The 12,845-nt window shown below is 41.3% G+C and overlaps 1 protein-coding gene across 2 annotated transcripts in view; it reads left to right on the top strand.

Annotated features, from left to right (window-relative positions):
* Positions 1-809: 809 nt before the first annotated feature.
* Positions 810-12,845, top strand: part of PAN3 (poly(A) specific ribonuclease subunit PAN3) — a 139,668-nt gene continuing 127,632 nt past the window's right edge. For both annotated transcript variants that reach the window (XM_027877615.1, XM_027877614.1), the window contains exon 1: positions 810-1,290. In XM_027877615.1, coding sequence (XP_027733416.1) covers positions 810-1,290 — 481 coding nt within the window. The remainder of the gene's footprint in view (positions 1,291-12,845) is intronic.

The raw sequence follows: 12,845 nt of genomic DNA, 5'->3' as shown, positions 1-12,845 counted from the left end.
GGGCTATAGTCACAGGAAGATAGGCTAGTTTTTTTATTAAGCCTTTTCAATATAAAAGATGTGGTCCGGCTTTTTAAAAATAAACATTTAAAAGAAGTTTGGATATTCGGGGGGGGGCTCCCTAACCCGCACGGAGTCTGAAACGCCCACTAAGAGAAACCACGACAGTCTCCGCCGGACCGCGGGCCTCAGAAGAACCCCTACGGGGCCTTCCTTCCTTCCCTCCCCACCCTCCCCCCACAACCGCCTTTCCTCTCGTCCCCAATACCCAGAAGCCACTGCGTCCCAACGCGCACGCGCATCAGAGGCAGCCGCCTCAGGAAGAGGAAAATGGAATAAACAACTCCGAGAAGCAAGAGCGCGAGCCACGGAGTGAGGGCAGAATTTAAAAATAAACCGCACTCCCCCCCCCCACCCCCCCACCTACCCTTCCCTTCCTCCACCTCGCCGCCGCTGCCGCCGCCCTTCTTCCCCCTGTCTTCCCCTCCCTGCAACTCTCCGCCCGGGCCCTCGCGCTGAAACTCGAGCGCCCGCCCCGTCGTCCCGCGCGGCCCCTTTAAGAAAAGAACGAGAGAGTGAGCGAGAGAGAATCCCAACTCTCTCCCCCTCCCATTCCCCCCTTTCTACCCCCCTCTCCCCCCCCCCCCCCCCCCCCCCCCCCCCTTCTCCCCGGGCGGCTCCGGCTCCCGCTGCGGGACAGACCCACCCGGGCTTTTCTCCGGCACGGGCTGTGCTTCTCTCCCTCCCCCGTCTATGGTGGCGTCGGCGGCTCCTCGGGCGGCAGCGGAAGGCGAGGCTGCGGCGTTGCCATGATCAGCGGCAGCGGCGGCCTCTCGCCCCCCCAGCCGTCACCCTCCTCCGCCGCCGCCTCTTCCTCGGCGGCGGCCGCGGCCGTGGTGGTGGCCCCGCCGGGGGTCGGCGGGGTCCCCGGCGTGGTCAGCGCGGCGGCAGCGGCGGCGGGCGTGAAGCTCAAGTATTGTCGCTACTACGCCAAGGACAAGACGTGTTTCTACGGGGAGGAGTGTCAGTTCCTGCATGAAGACCCGGCCGGCGGGACGGCCCCGGGCCTCGGCCTCCATAGCAACAGCGTCCCCCTGGCCCTGGCCGGCGGCGGAGCCGCGGCTCCCGGGCCCACGGGCTACCCGCACGGAGCTGGCCCCGGTGGCGGAGTGGGGCCGCCGCCGGGGCCCAAGAAGCCGGACCTGGGGGGACCCGGAGGAGGAGCCGGCGGAGGAGCAGGAGCAGCCGCGGGCGGCGGAGGCGGGGGGCTGGACGGACCGCGGCTGACAAGTGAGTGCCATGCCCGGGGCGGCGGGCAGGGCTGCGCTGGCCCGGCCAGAGAGGCCTGGGGCGGGACGGGACGGGACGGGGCGAGGCCCTGCGGCCGCCGGCGCCCTGTGCTAGGGCCGCCTCCTCCTCTTCTCCCTTCCCGAGCCAGGCCTAGGCCCAGGTCCGGCCCCCTCTCCTCCTTCCTCCTGCCCAGGGACAGCCCGGGAGGCTTGGGATCCGGGAATGGGAGGGGGGAGCAAGGGGGATGGGCGGCGGAGCCCGAAGTGTGAGAGACTGGGGAGTTTCCGGGGGTGTGGAAAGGGGTTGGGTTTGCAGACACTTGTGGGGTTGACGGGGGAGAAGGAATAGACATGTTGAGAGAGAGTGAATATTGAGGTTCCACTCTGTGTGGGAGGAAGAGAAAGTTGATTTTCAGCGGGGAACGGAGTGTGTAATACGTGCTAAGAAAGAGTTTGGGTGATTGCATTTGGGAGAATTAATTTGTGAGAAAACAGGAATTGTTAATAAGGGTGGGGTTAAAGTGACAAAGGTTTTAACTTTATGTTTGGGGATTCCCCGGCTTTTGTGATCTTTCTTTGCTACGTCTTTTCTTGTTTGGTGAACTCATTGGCCGGGGTCATTTTTTCTACAACTTTTTATGCCACAGATATATGTCCCAAATGTGCTACAAAGTATCCAGATAGACACTTTGCACATAGTAGGCACCAAGCAAATATTAATTCGATGAAAGAATAAACCCTTTGCTGATTTTTGTTGCTTAACAGTGTGAATGGTGTCAAGATACTTTTATAGTATTTCTTTATCAACTTCAATAATAGTCCTCCATCAGGAGAGAAGGTTCTGTACTCCCAAATTACACCTATTTTTTCAGAAAACTGCTTCTAAAGAATGAATTGACATGTTGGAGTGATAAAGTTATTGAATTTTCATTTTTGTTTCTCTTAGTTTTGTTGTCATTAGACTGTGAGCTCCTTGAGGGCAGGACTGTTTGTTTCCCTCCTATCCCTACCTCTTAACAGTGCTTGGTGCATTATAGGCACTGGATAAATGCTTGTTGACTTGACTTGCTTGTTGACCTATTTCTCAAACTTATGAAATAGCCACAGCATTTTAGACAGGTCTCAAAATAATTTGCCTAAGCAGTTGAACTTTAGGGCAGCTTTTTTTTTTTTTTAACTGTAGATGAACTTGGCATGTCAGTTTTAGCATACCACAATTACTTTTGTTTTGGTAACCAATTATCTTCTCACAGACTTTTAATTTTAAAGGCCTTTACTTTCCCTTAATGTAGTTGGTTAGGTACCTTGCAGGAAAGGAGCACTTTTTTTTGGCGTTGTATATTGGGTCTTTTAAACATGAGATAATTTATATACTTTTCCAAGATTTTAGAAAGCTAATTTGCATTTCACTGCCTACTTTTGGCATGTCGAGTTGCAGTTGCAACTAAAGAGTTGTGAATTAGTAGTATTGCTAAACTAGTGAAATGATGAAGCTTACTGAAAGAGTTTTACTATTTATAGTAAGAGAAAGGCAAAACTTCAATATCACCATTAAGGACACACACAATTTTTGACTGACATATTTATGCTTTATTACAGAACTGTAGCCAACAATGGGGAAACAGTTTTTAAATGGCAGCTATGTTATTGACATGTTCAGGAGAATTAACTGAGTTATTTATCCATTGCTTAGCTTAAAAAAGAGAAAAAGTTTAAAATTTCTTAGTTGTGTGACTGATCACTCATTTAACCTTAGACCCTGTTTCCGCATATGGAAAATGGGACTAACAGTAGTCACAACTGCTTCATAGGGTTGTTGTAGGAAAGTACTTTGCAAACTGTAAAGTACTATATAAATGGAAACCAAATGAAATTTTAAAATTCATGTCAGTTAGTTGACAGTTTATACAAATTGATCCGTGTTTTTTTCTTCTCATGCAGATTCATGCTGCTTAGCTTTCTATGCTGCCTTTGACTTTGTTCCAGTTGCTTTCTTGTATTCCCTGCCTATCAGTTCTTTTTCTGCTCCTGTTTCTGGATAGGGGAGAATAAAATCAGCTCCTCCGTGGTTGCAAGTAGCATCTTATTTCTCATCTTGGATAATCCATTTGAATCCTTCATACATTTATTTATAAATTCTAGTGTAGACACTGAGAATATACAAAGAAAGCAAAAAGGTCTCTGCCCTCAAGGAACTTATATTCTCCCTTTAGGATATACTATATAAACAGGTAATTATAGACATGATAACTTGAGTAGGGAGAGAGCGCTAATAACTAGTGGGACCTGGCAGGCAGTTCTGTTGGTGGAAGCATATAAACCAAACCTTGAAAGAGGCTGGGGATTTGTAGGCACAGAGGTAAAAAGGTAAAACATAATTCAGGTATGGGTAGGATCATGTGCAAAGGCACAGAATGGGAGATGGAATTCCATATTCAGGGAACAGTGGGTAGGCCAGTTTGGTTAGAATGTGGAATGTGTACATTGGGGAAGTAATGTGCAGTAAGCCTTGAAAGATGTACTGGAGCTAGATTGTGAAGGGCATTAAATGCCAAGCCTAGGAGTTTTGCATTTTATCCTAGAGGCTGTAGGGAACCATGAAGCTTTTTGAGCAGAGGAGTGACATCATCAGACTTGTGTTTTAGGAAGATTATTTTAACATCCTTTTGAAAGATGAGTTGGAGAGTATTATTGATTAGAAGCTGAGAGGCCAATTTTGAGGCTAAGAGTCCTGTAATTCTCAAACTTTTTGGTATGCCTTTTCTGGACCCCTACTTGTCCCAGTACTACACTTTGAGAACTACTGGCCTAGGCAAAAGGGACTAAAGTCTGCAGTTAAGGTGGTGGCTAAGTGAGTTCAGAAAAGAGGACATTTGCATTGTGGTAGATGTAGAATTGATAAGACTTGGCTACTAAGTGGATATTGGGGTCAAGAGAAAGAGAATGTCACAGAATATAAACTTGGGTGACCTCAGTCTGGGAGGTCTGGAGGCTTTTTTTTGAGGGAGGGATAATTAGCTTCCTTTTGGACATGTTGAAAGGTCACTGTGGGCATCTTCTTGGAAATGCCTAATAGATCGTTGGTGATGTAGGACTGGAGCTCAAGAGAGATATTAGGGCTAAATTGTATGTAGATCTGGAAGTCGTTCCAGTCATAGAATTGATAATTGACACCTCACCCCCACCCCCTTCATGAGAATTGATTTTGTCATCAAGAGGAGGAAGAGAGCCAAGGACAGAGCATTGGGGTCACCTCACAGGGGTTGTGACAAGGATGATAGTTCAAGATAGGAGACTGGGATGGAGGAAGCAGTCTGTAGAGAGCACAGAAATCCTGGAAGGAGGGAGTAACCAGGAAGAGGAAGTGGTCAGTTTCAAATCAGGCAGTGATATCTGGAAGAATGAACTGAGAAAAGGCCCTTGGAATTAACCACTTAAGAGATACTTGGTTACCTTGAAGAGCAAGCAGTTAAAATTGAGTAGTGAAATTGGAAACTTTCTGCCTGGAGTTTGAGAATAAAATTGGAGGAGAGGAAGTGGAATTTGGCTTTGAAGAAAAGGGGTGATAGCTTGGGGGGCATGATTGAGTCAGGTGAAAATTTTATAAGGTATGTATGTGCATGTGTTGGGGGGAGCCCTGGGTGTGATTGCTTTGTATGCCTAGGCTCAGGGAAAGAGCCATGGTATACAAAGAGAGTGAAAATTAGAAAGAGTAAGGTGGAGATTATCCAAAGGTTAAGAATTCTAGATTTTAGCTCTAAAGCTGAAAGCTATCTCAGAAGCCATCTAGTCCAAATCCCTTCCGTTTACAAATGAGGAAACTGAGGCCCTAGGTGGTTGTGACTTGAAGTCATATAGGTAGTAAGCATTCAAAGTGGAATTTGAATGTAGATCTTCTGACTATGGCACCAGTGTTATTTAGGATATAATGTGACCCACTTAGAGGGTGAACCTTGGCAAGAAGGGCCACCTTTTCATCAGAGATTGGAGCAAAGAAGAAAATGGGAGATAATGTAAGCTTTTGAGGTGTAGACTTATTGGTTTCCTTATTCCTTTCTGCCTTCAGGCATCCTCAGAAATCTCCCATCCTCAAGAACTAAACAAACCAAACAAACCTTGACTTTATCCTACTATTTCTTCAGCTCTTATCCTATGTCTTTCTTCTTTTTCACAGCCAAAATCCTAGAAGAAGGTGTCTGTACTCCTTGCCAACACTTTCACACCTCCTACTCTCTTCTCAGCTCTTTGCAATCTGGCTTCCATCTCTGTCACTTAAATGAAACTGCTCTCTCCAAGGTCATTAATGATCTCTATTGCTAAATCATATAGCTTTTTGGCTATTATCCTTTTTAACAGCTATGATACTGTTGGTCACTCCAGTCTTCTGGATACTCTTCATTCCTTGCATTTTCTTATATTACTTTTTGTAGTTATCTTTTTTTAACTTGTCTGACCAAGCTTTCTCAGTTTTGCAGGGTCATCTTTACTTCTGTGCACTTCAAGAATTTGGCCTTGACTGGGTGTACTCCTCCTGTCTTGTCAAGTTAAAATGTTTACTTGGATGATGACCCTGTCCTCTCCCTGCCAAGTTCCATTTCCCCATTTCTAACTGCCTGTTAGACATCTGCAACTGGATATATCATAGGCATCTCAAACTCAATATGTCCAAAACACATCTTTACTCCTAAACTTCCCAACTTCCCTTTTTGTTGAAGCTGTCACCAGCCTTCCAGATACCTAGTTTTGAAACTCAGAAATCATCTATTACTCTTCACTCTCACCCCCATAACAAGCCAGTTGCCAGGACTTGTCAGTACTGCCTCCTTAATATCTCCTTTCTCCTCATAACACAACCACCCTAGACCAGGTCCTCATAACCTCTCACTAGGACTATTGGAATAGCCTCCTAATTGATCTCTGCCTCCACTTTCTACTTTCTGCTCTCCTTCTTCCATTTGTTCTCCAGTTAAGCTGTCTTGTTCTTGATGGAATATGAGATATTCCATCCATCTTTTGTCTCTGACTTTGTTGTATTGGCTGTCTCACATGTCTAGAATGTTTTTTCTATTCCTCAGTCTATCTCTTTGAGTCCCTTAGTGCAAGCGCTGCCTTCTTCAGAAGCTCTTTCTTTCCTTTAAAGTTTAAACATTTTTATTGGTATCTTTTGTCTTTACATCACCTTTATTTCTGAATATATTTTTCCCATCTCAGTGAGCAATCCCTTTTAATAAAGAATTAGCAAAAAGGGGGAAAAGCAGCTTAGCAAAACCAGCCAAAACATTACCAAGGTTGGCTGTACATGCAGTAGTACATAGCTTTATAGTCTCCCCATTCCCACATGGTTCCCTCTCTCACTCCCACCTCCTTATTCCCCCATTCAAAGAAAGGAAGGAATTGCATTTTTATAACTTCTTGAGGGCTAACCTTTATGGGTCATAATAATTGCAGTATTTAGTTTGGGGTATTTTGTTCTTTCCATTTACATTGTTATATTCATTCTGTATATTGTTTTCCTGGTTCAATTTCCTTCATTCTGCATCAGTTCATATAAGTCAGTCTATTCTTTTCTCAGCGATTTCATTATTTCTTATGACACAATAATATTTCCTTAATTCATGTATTGCCATTTGTTTAGGCAATCCTCAACTGATGGGCATTTACTTTGTTTCATTTCTTTGATAACCACAAAAAGTGCTGCTACAGATATTTTGATACATGTGGGACCTTTCTATCTTTGGGGTGTGTGTGTGTGTGTGTGTGTGTGCGCGCGTGTGCGTGTTCGCGTGCAGTGTGTATGTGTAACTAGCAACGTATTAGTGGGCCTAACTTCTTTTCACAGCTCCAATCTTCCTCCCTTGCCCAACACTGAGTATTTCTATCTTTTGTTATCTTTGCCAGTTTGCTGGGTAAGAGAGAAAACCTCAGCGTTATTTTTGGCTTGCATTTTTTTTATTAGTGATACAGAACAATCTCTCATACAGATGATAGTTCAGATTTCTTCTGTGAACTTGCTTATTCAGTGAAGAATGGCTCTGGGCTTTTCCTGATTCCTATAGTTTTGAGTGGCCCAGCCTTCTCCCCAAATCATTGTATATATGGATTTATTTATTTATTTTATGTATCATACTTCTATCTGTGAACATGTATCCACCTAGTGGGATGTAAGGTTCTTGAGGACATTGCTTGCCCAACTTTTATATTTGTATCTCCAGTGTGTGATATAATATGGGAAAGTGAAAGGTCATTATGTATGGCCTCTATTTTTGGAGGCAGGAGGAGAGATACAGAGACAGAGAGAGAAACAAGTTTAAGAGGCTTGAGGACAGACAGTTTAGAACAGCCTCTGTGGGTAGTGTGATAGAAAGTCATTTGGGAATTGAAACCATAAATTGACACAATTTTCTTTTAAGTTCTAAGAATTTTAATTAATCCGTACAACTTAAAGGTACTATTAAAAGACTGACTTATCTAAATTAAAATATATGCTAGTTTAGTATGTTGCTGTCATGAGAAATTTCAATTTTTTTACCTCCTTGTATTATTATAATTACTATTAGAGGAAAGTACTTTGTGAACCATAAAAAATGTTATGTAAATGTGAGCTATTACCATTATAAGTTAAATTTGTCCATAGCAAAGTTGTTTTTTTTAGCACCTGACATTTGCAGAAAAGTCTGATAAGAGTTTGTGTAGCGTTAAAAAAAAATGCCTTGAGTATTGCCTTTATCTTAGAAGTGGGACATTTGAAGTATAAAGAAGCTGAGTTTTTGTCTAATGTCACATCTATTCTATGTTAGACCTGAGAAATGTTTTAATCTATCATTGAACTGTATTATTTTTTTCCTCCTCCTTGGCTTTTATGTATTTATCTCTCTCTATTTTCAGACTCATTGGTTAAGGCACAAATGGTGAGGTTAAAGTGAATGTGTCATTGCATATATTTTTGCTATTTGAAGAAATTCTATTAATTTTTAAAACATTTACTTGAAATTTTTAGCTATTAAGATTTTTCTTGGACTGATTTGTCCTAAATTTTGTATTATTCTAAAACTTCCAAGTAACTGGACTTGGGCTTAATTGAATTATAGTAAAGATTTTCAACCAAGAATAAATCTCCCTAAGTGTGATCTTGTAGTAAGGCTACTGTACTAAGATTCTTATGGTCTGCTTCTAGTTAGCTGAGTTCTTTTTATATACTTTAAACATACAGTATTTCTCAAATGCTTAATTTGCCTGGGTTAAAACAGAAATAGAGAAAGGGCTATGATTTCACTGGTATCAAGAATTCCCTGCTGAGAAACCAATGTAGGTAGATCCTTTTTCTGCAAATATGAAGAGGTTTAATCAGAGGGGTCGCAATCATTTTGGTGTCATTGACGCCATTGGTAATCTGATGAAGCCTCTGGACCCCTACTGAGAATAATGTTTTTAAATGCATAAAATAGAATATGTAGGATTGCAAAAGAAGCCAGCTACATATATATACATACATATATATATGTATATATATGTATATATAAACAAATTGACAGATTCCAGGTTAAGAACATTTTCAGAACTGAGAGGTAAAATGATTTGCTTAATATGTTAGAATCTGAACTCAACCCTGGTTTTCTTGAATGCTTTGAGTTCAGTTTTATCCACTATACCTCACTGCCTCTTAAAAACAGAAGGTGATATTTTTCACAAATTTTGGTGGAGAGGTAATTTCATTTGATTCAGATATATCTCATCCATCCTCAGTGCTTTCTCTTTTTGTGTGGTTCTTGCTCCATTTTCTTAAAAGTACCCCTGTTATGCAAGGCAGTGTTAAGTGCTGGGTGTATAAAGATGAAAAAGATACTGTTCCTGCTCTCAAGGAGCTTAATGTTTTAATGGGGGAGATATGACATGTGCACAGATAATTACAATAAAAGAATGAGATAAAAGACAATGCAATAGGGATAAAGGAGATATATAAATATAGTACTGAAAGAAAATTTGGGGGGGGAGTGAGAGAGGGAGATCCGTCACTATCAGAACCAAAGAAGGCTTCATAAAAGAATTAGCTTCTGAGCTGTATCTTGAAGGGAGGAAGGAGGATGTTCAAAAATGCATAGAGGTGGGAGGGTTGCAGGATAAGGTGAAAGAATGGCTAAAGTTGTTTTTTGTTTTTGTTTTTGTTTTTTTTTGCACTTTGTCTGGAATGTGGAATATGTGATAGAGAGTAGTTTCAAATAAGGCTGGAAAGGTAAGTTAATGTCAGATTATATAGGAAATGGAAGCCTAGATGCTAGATGATTTGTCCTAATCTAATCTTCATGTAGTTAGGTAGTAGTAGGAAGTAGAGCTGGGATTTGGATCTATGTCCTCTGACTCCCAATCCATTGTTCTTTCCAGTACAACATGCTTCTCCTTTCTATTCAAGCACTTCAAATTCATCATAGAGGAAGGATAGGAACAAGCATGTATTAAGTACCCAATGCGTGCCAGGCACTATGCTGAGTACTTTATAAATATCTCATTTGATCAGAACTTAATGTATTTTTTTCACCAACCCTCCCCAGTTTCCAGCTTCCCTTTTCTGTTAAGGGTACCACCACCTTTTTAGCTACACAGGTTTGCAGTCTTGGGAGTCAGCCTTGAATACTTCCTTTTCCTTCTCTCTTATATCCAGTCAGTTACCAAGTTTTATTGATGATTCTATCTTTGACAGATCTCTAATATCTTTCCCTTTTTCTCTCACAGATGCCACTCTAGTTCAGGTTTTTACTTTCTCATTCCTGGACTGTACATTACAATGGCCTCTTAATAGTTCTGCTTGCTTCTAGTTTCTCTCTTTTTCATTTCATCTTTAACATTAATGCAAAATGAAGCACATGTCACTCCTCTGTTGAAGAAATTCAAGTGGCTCAGCTGCCTAAAGGACAAAATGCAAACATTTGAAGCCTTTTATACTCTGGCTTCTTTCTTTTCTAGGCTTATTGCATATTTCTTTCCTTCATGTTGTGGCCACATTAACCTACTTGTGATTCATTTTACACAACGTCTCATCTTTCATCTTTGTGCTGACTGGTCCTGTCATGTACTTCTTCCTCAGTGTTGTCTCTTAGAATCTCTAACTTCCTTCAAGGTTCAACCTAAGTCACCTACAGGAAGCTTATTCTGATCCTGGAAGCTGCTAATGTAAACTAACTCCCCATTACTTTATATGTATTTTGTTTTTGCTTTTTTGTATGCGTGTTGTTTTCCTTCATTGGAATGTAAACTCCTTGAGGGACAAGTACTTCTGTTTTTTTTTGTATTCCCAGTGGTTAGCACTGTGCCTGGAATATGACAGGTACTTAATAAATTCTTGTTTGTGAGTGAACATTATTGGTGTTGACAGTAAAAGTCAAGGTGCAAATTTCCAGACTTGTAGGGTGCTTAATATTTACCAGTAACTAAAATTAATTTGTGAGCAGGGCATCTAGCCCTACAGTTTTAACATAATCCTGATGTTTGGTCCCTAGGACCATAACTACTTTTACATCCCTGTTCATTTTATTGCAGAGAAGGCACCAACATTTTATTTTTTTGAATTTGCCAAGTCTCCTACTCCTGATTTTGGGTGAAATCTACACTTATTTGTACTTTTCACTGGGTTGTGATTTTTAGTGCCACAGGGTACGTCATATGTGATCGTGGCTTCCTGGAAGGAAGTTGTCAATTAGGTTTTGAGTCAGCACCATGTGTAGTTCAAGAGTGCTTAACCTTCGTTTGTGTCATGGGCCCTTTGGCAGTCTGGTAAAACCTATGGACCTCCTCCAAATGATGTTTTTAAATACATAGAATTTCAAAGGAAACCCATTATATTGAAATGCAGTTATTTATCTCTCTACAAAGCAAATTCATAGACCCTCAAGTCTGTGAACCTCAAGTTTAGAGAGAGTTCTACCCTGGATATAGTGGTTAGAGTCTTGGACCCAGAGTACTGAAGACCTGAGTTTGAATTTTCCTAAAGACACTTAGAGACTTTGTGACCTAGAGCAAGTCATTTAGCTTCTAGGAGTCTCCCATTTTCTCACCTGTGGAAAATGGCATAGTTATAACACCTCATAGGGTTGTTGTGATGCTCCAGTAAGAACTTATTTAGAGTCTACGTGTTACTACCTTTGTTAGTCCAGATAGTCAGGAAGTGACTGTCTCTTACATCAGCTTTCCTCCCTTCCTCTTTTCTTTCTCTTCTCCCTTCCCAACACATGTTTTAGAGAGTTTCTTTGCCTGGGGTAATGAAAGGTGCTGTGACTTGTCTAAGGTCACATAGCCAATAAGTGTCAGAGACAGGGCTTGAACCTGAGACTTTCTCACTTGAAGGCCAGCTCTTGATCCATTATACCATGCTGCCTTGCACTCATCAAGGTTTTTTCATGAAGACAGAGGAAATTTCTCTAGTTATTTCTTTTCAAGAAGACTTTGCTGGGCTGGTTGAGCATAAGAGAGTGCTAGCAGAAGTAGCACTTTTCTGTTTTATCAAGGTCATTTTCTGGTTATGAGAATTAATTACCTTCCTTGTTTATTTCTGGGATTATTCTTGAAGGTAGATGGAACCCTTCTCCAAGAAACTTCTAGTATGGATTCTGATATATGGTAGAATAAATTATAATGAAGATCCTCCAGCCTGGGAAGTTAATAAATAGATAGATGGGGTTGAGTTGTCTTTAGACTTTTTTGACTACATCTCTAGTTGTAAAAGGTTTTGAGCATATCGCCAATATGTTTTGATTTTATTTATAATGTTACTATACTAATACATATATTATGAAACAAAATAAAATTTAAAAAGATTAAAGTGAAATAAACAATATATCTTTTAGTTTTTTAAAATTTTATTCATTAACAGTACAAAAAAATCCTTTTTGCCTAGGCCAGGACCATACAAGGTGGCTGCTGCTGTAGGGGGTATAGAGTAAAGGACAGACTAAGGGGCTAGGGCCAGCTGAGAGTGACTGATGAAATGCATGCTTGCGTGGTGAGTACACAACCTGTACTGGGCTTAGTCAGGGGAAGGAAGAAGCAGAGGCAGGTGGGTAGCTGTAAGCATGCTCAACACTGGTGCTTCTTTTCTTCATTCTAATATTTTTTGTGTACCCAAGTGAATTATCTTGTACATTCCTTAGGTGCATGCTTTGGAAATCACTGGGCAAGAGATTTCTGGAATTTGATTTCTGTCATTGGATTGAGTATGTATTAAAAATGAATTTCTGAGGCTTATCTGAGTTTAGATGAGGTCAGGTTGTCCAGGTAGAGTGATTTTACTGTAACTGCTTTGTTTTGTTTTGTTTTGTTTTGTTTTTAATTTAGTATTTTATTTTTTCCTAGTTCCATGTAAAAACAATTTTTAACATTCATTTTTAAAACTTGGAGTTTCAAATTCTCTCCCTTCCTCCCTCCCCAGCCTACTTCATTGAGAGGGCAAGCAATTTGATACAGGTTATGCATGTGTAGTCATGCAAAACATGTCCATAATAGTCATGTTGTGCAAGAAAACAGACAAAAAAAAACTCAAGAAAAATAAAAAAAGTAAAAAAAAAAAGT

The sequence above is a fragment of the Vombatus ursinus genome, unplaced genomic scaffold, assembly GCF_900497805.2.
Source record: "Vombatus ursinus unplaced genomic scaffold, bare-nosed wombat genome assembly UNPS02014813.1, whole genome shotgun sequence".
Taxonomy (NCBI): domain Eukaryota; kingdom Metazoa; phylum Chordata; class Mammalia; order Diprotodontia; family Vombatidae; genus Vombatus; species Vombatus ursinus.
The sequence above is the reverse complement of the archived record's forward strand: the minus strand, read 5'-3'. Positions and strand labels throughout refer to the sequence as shown.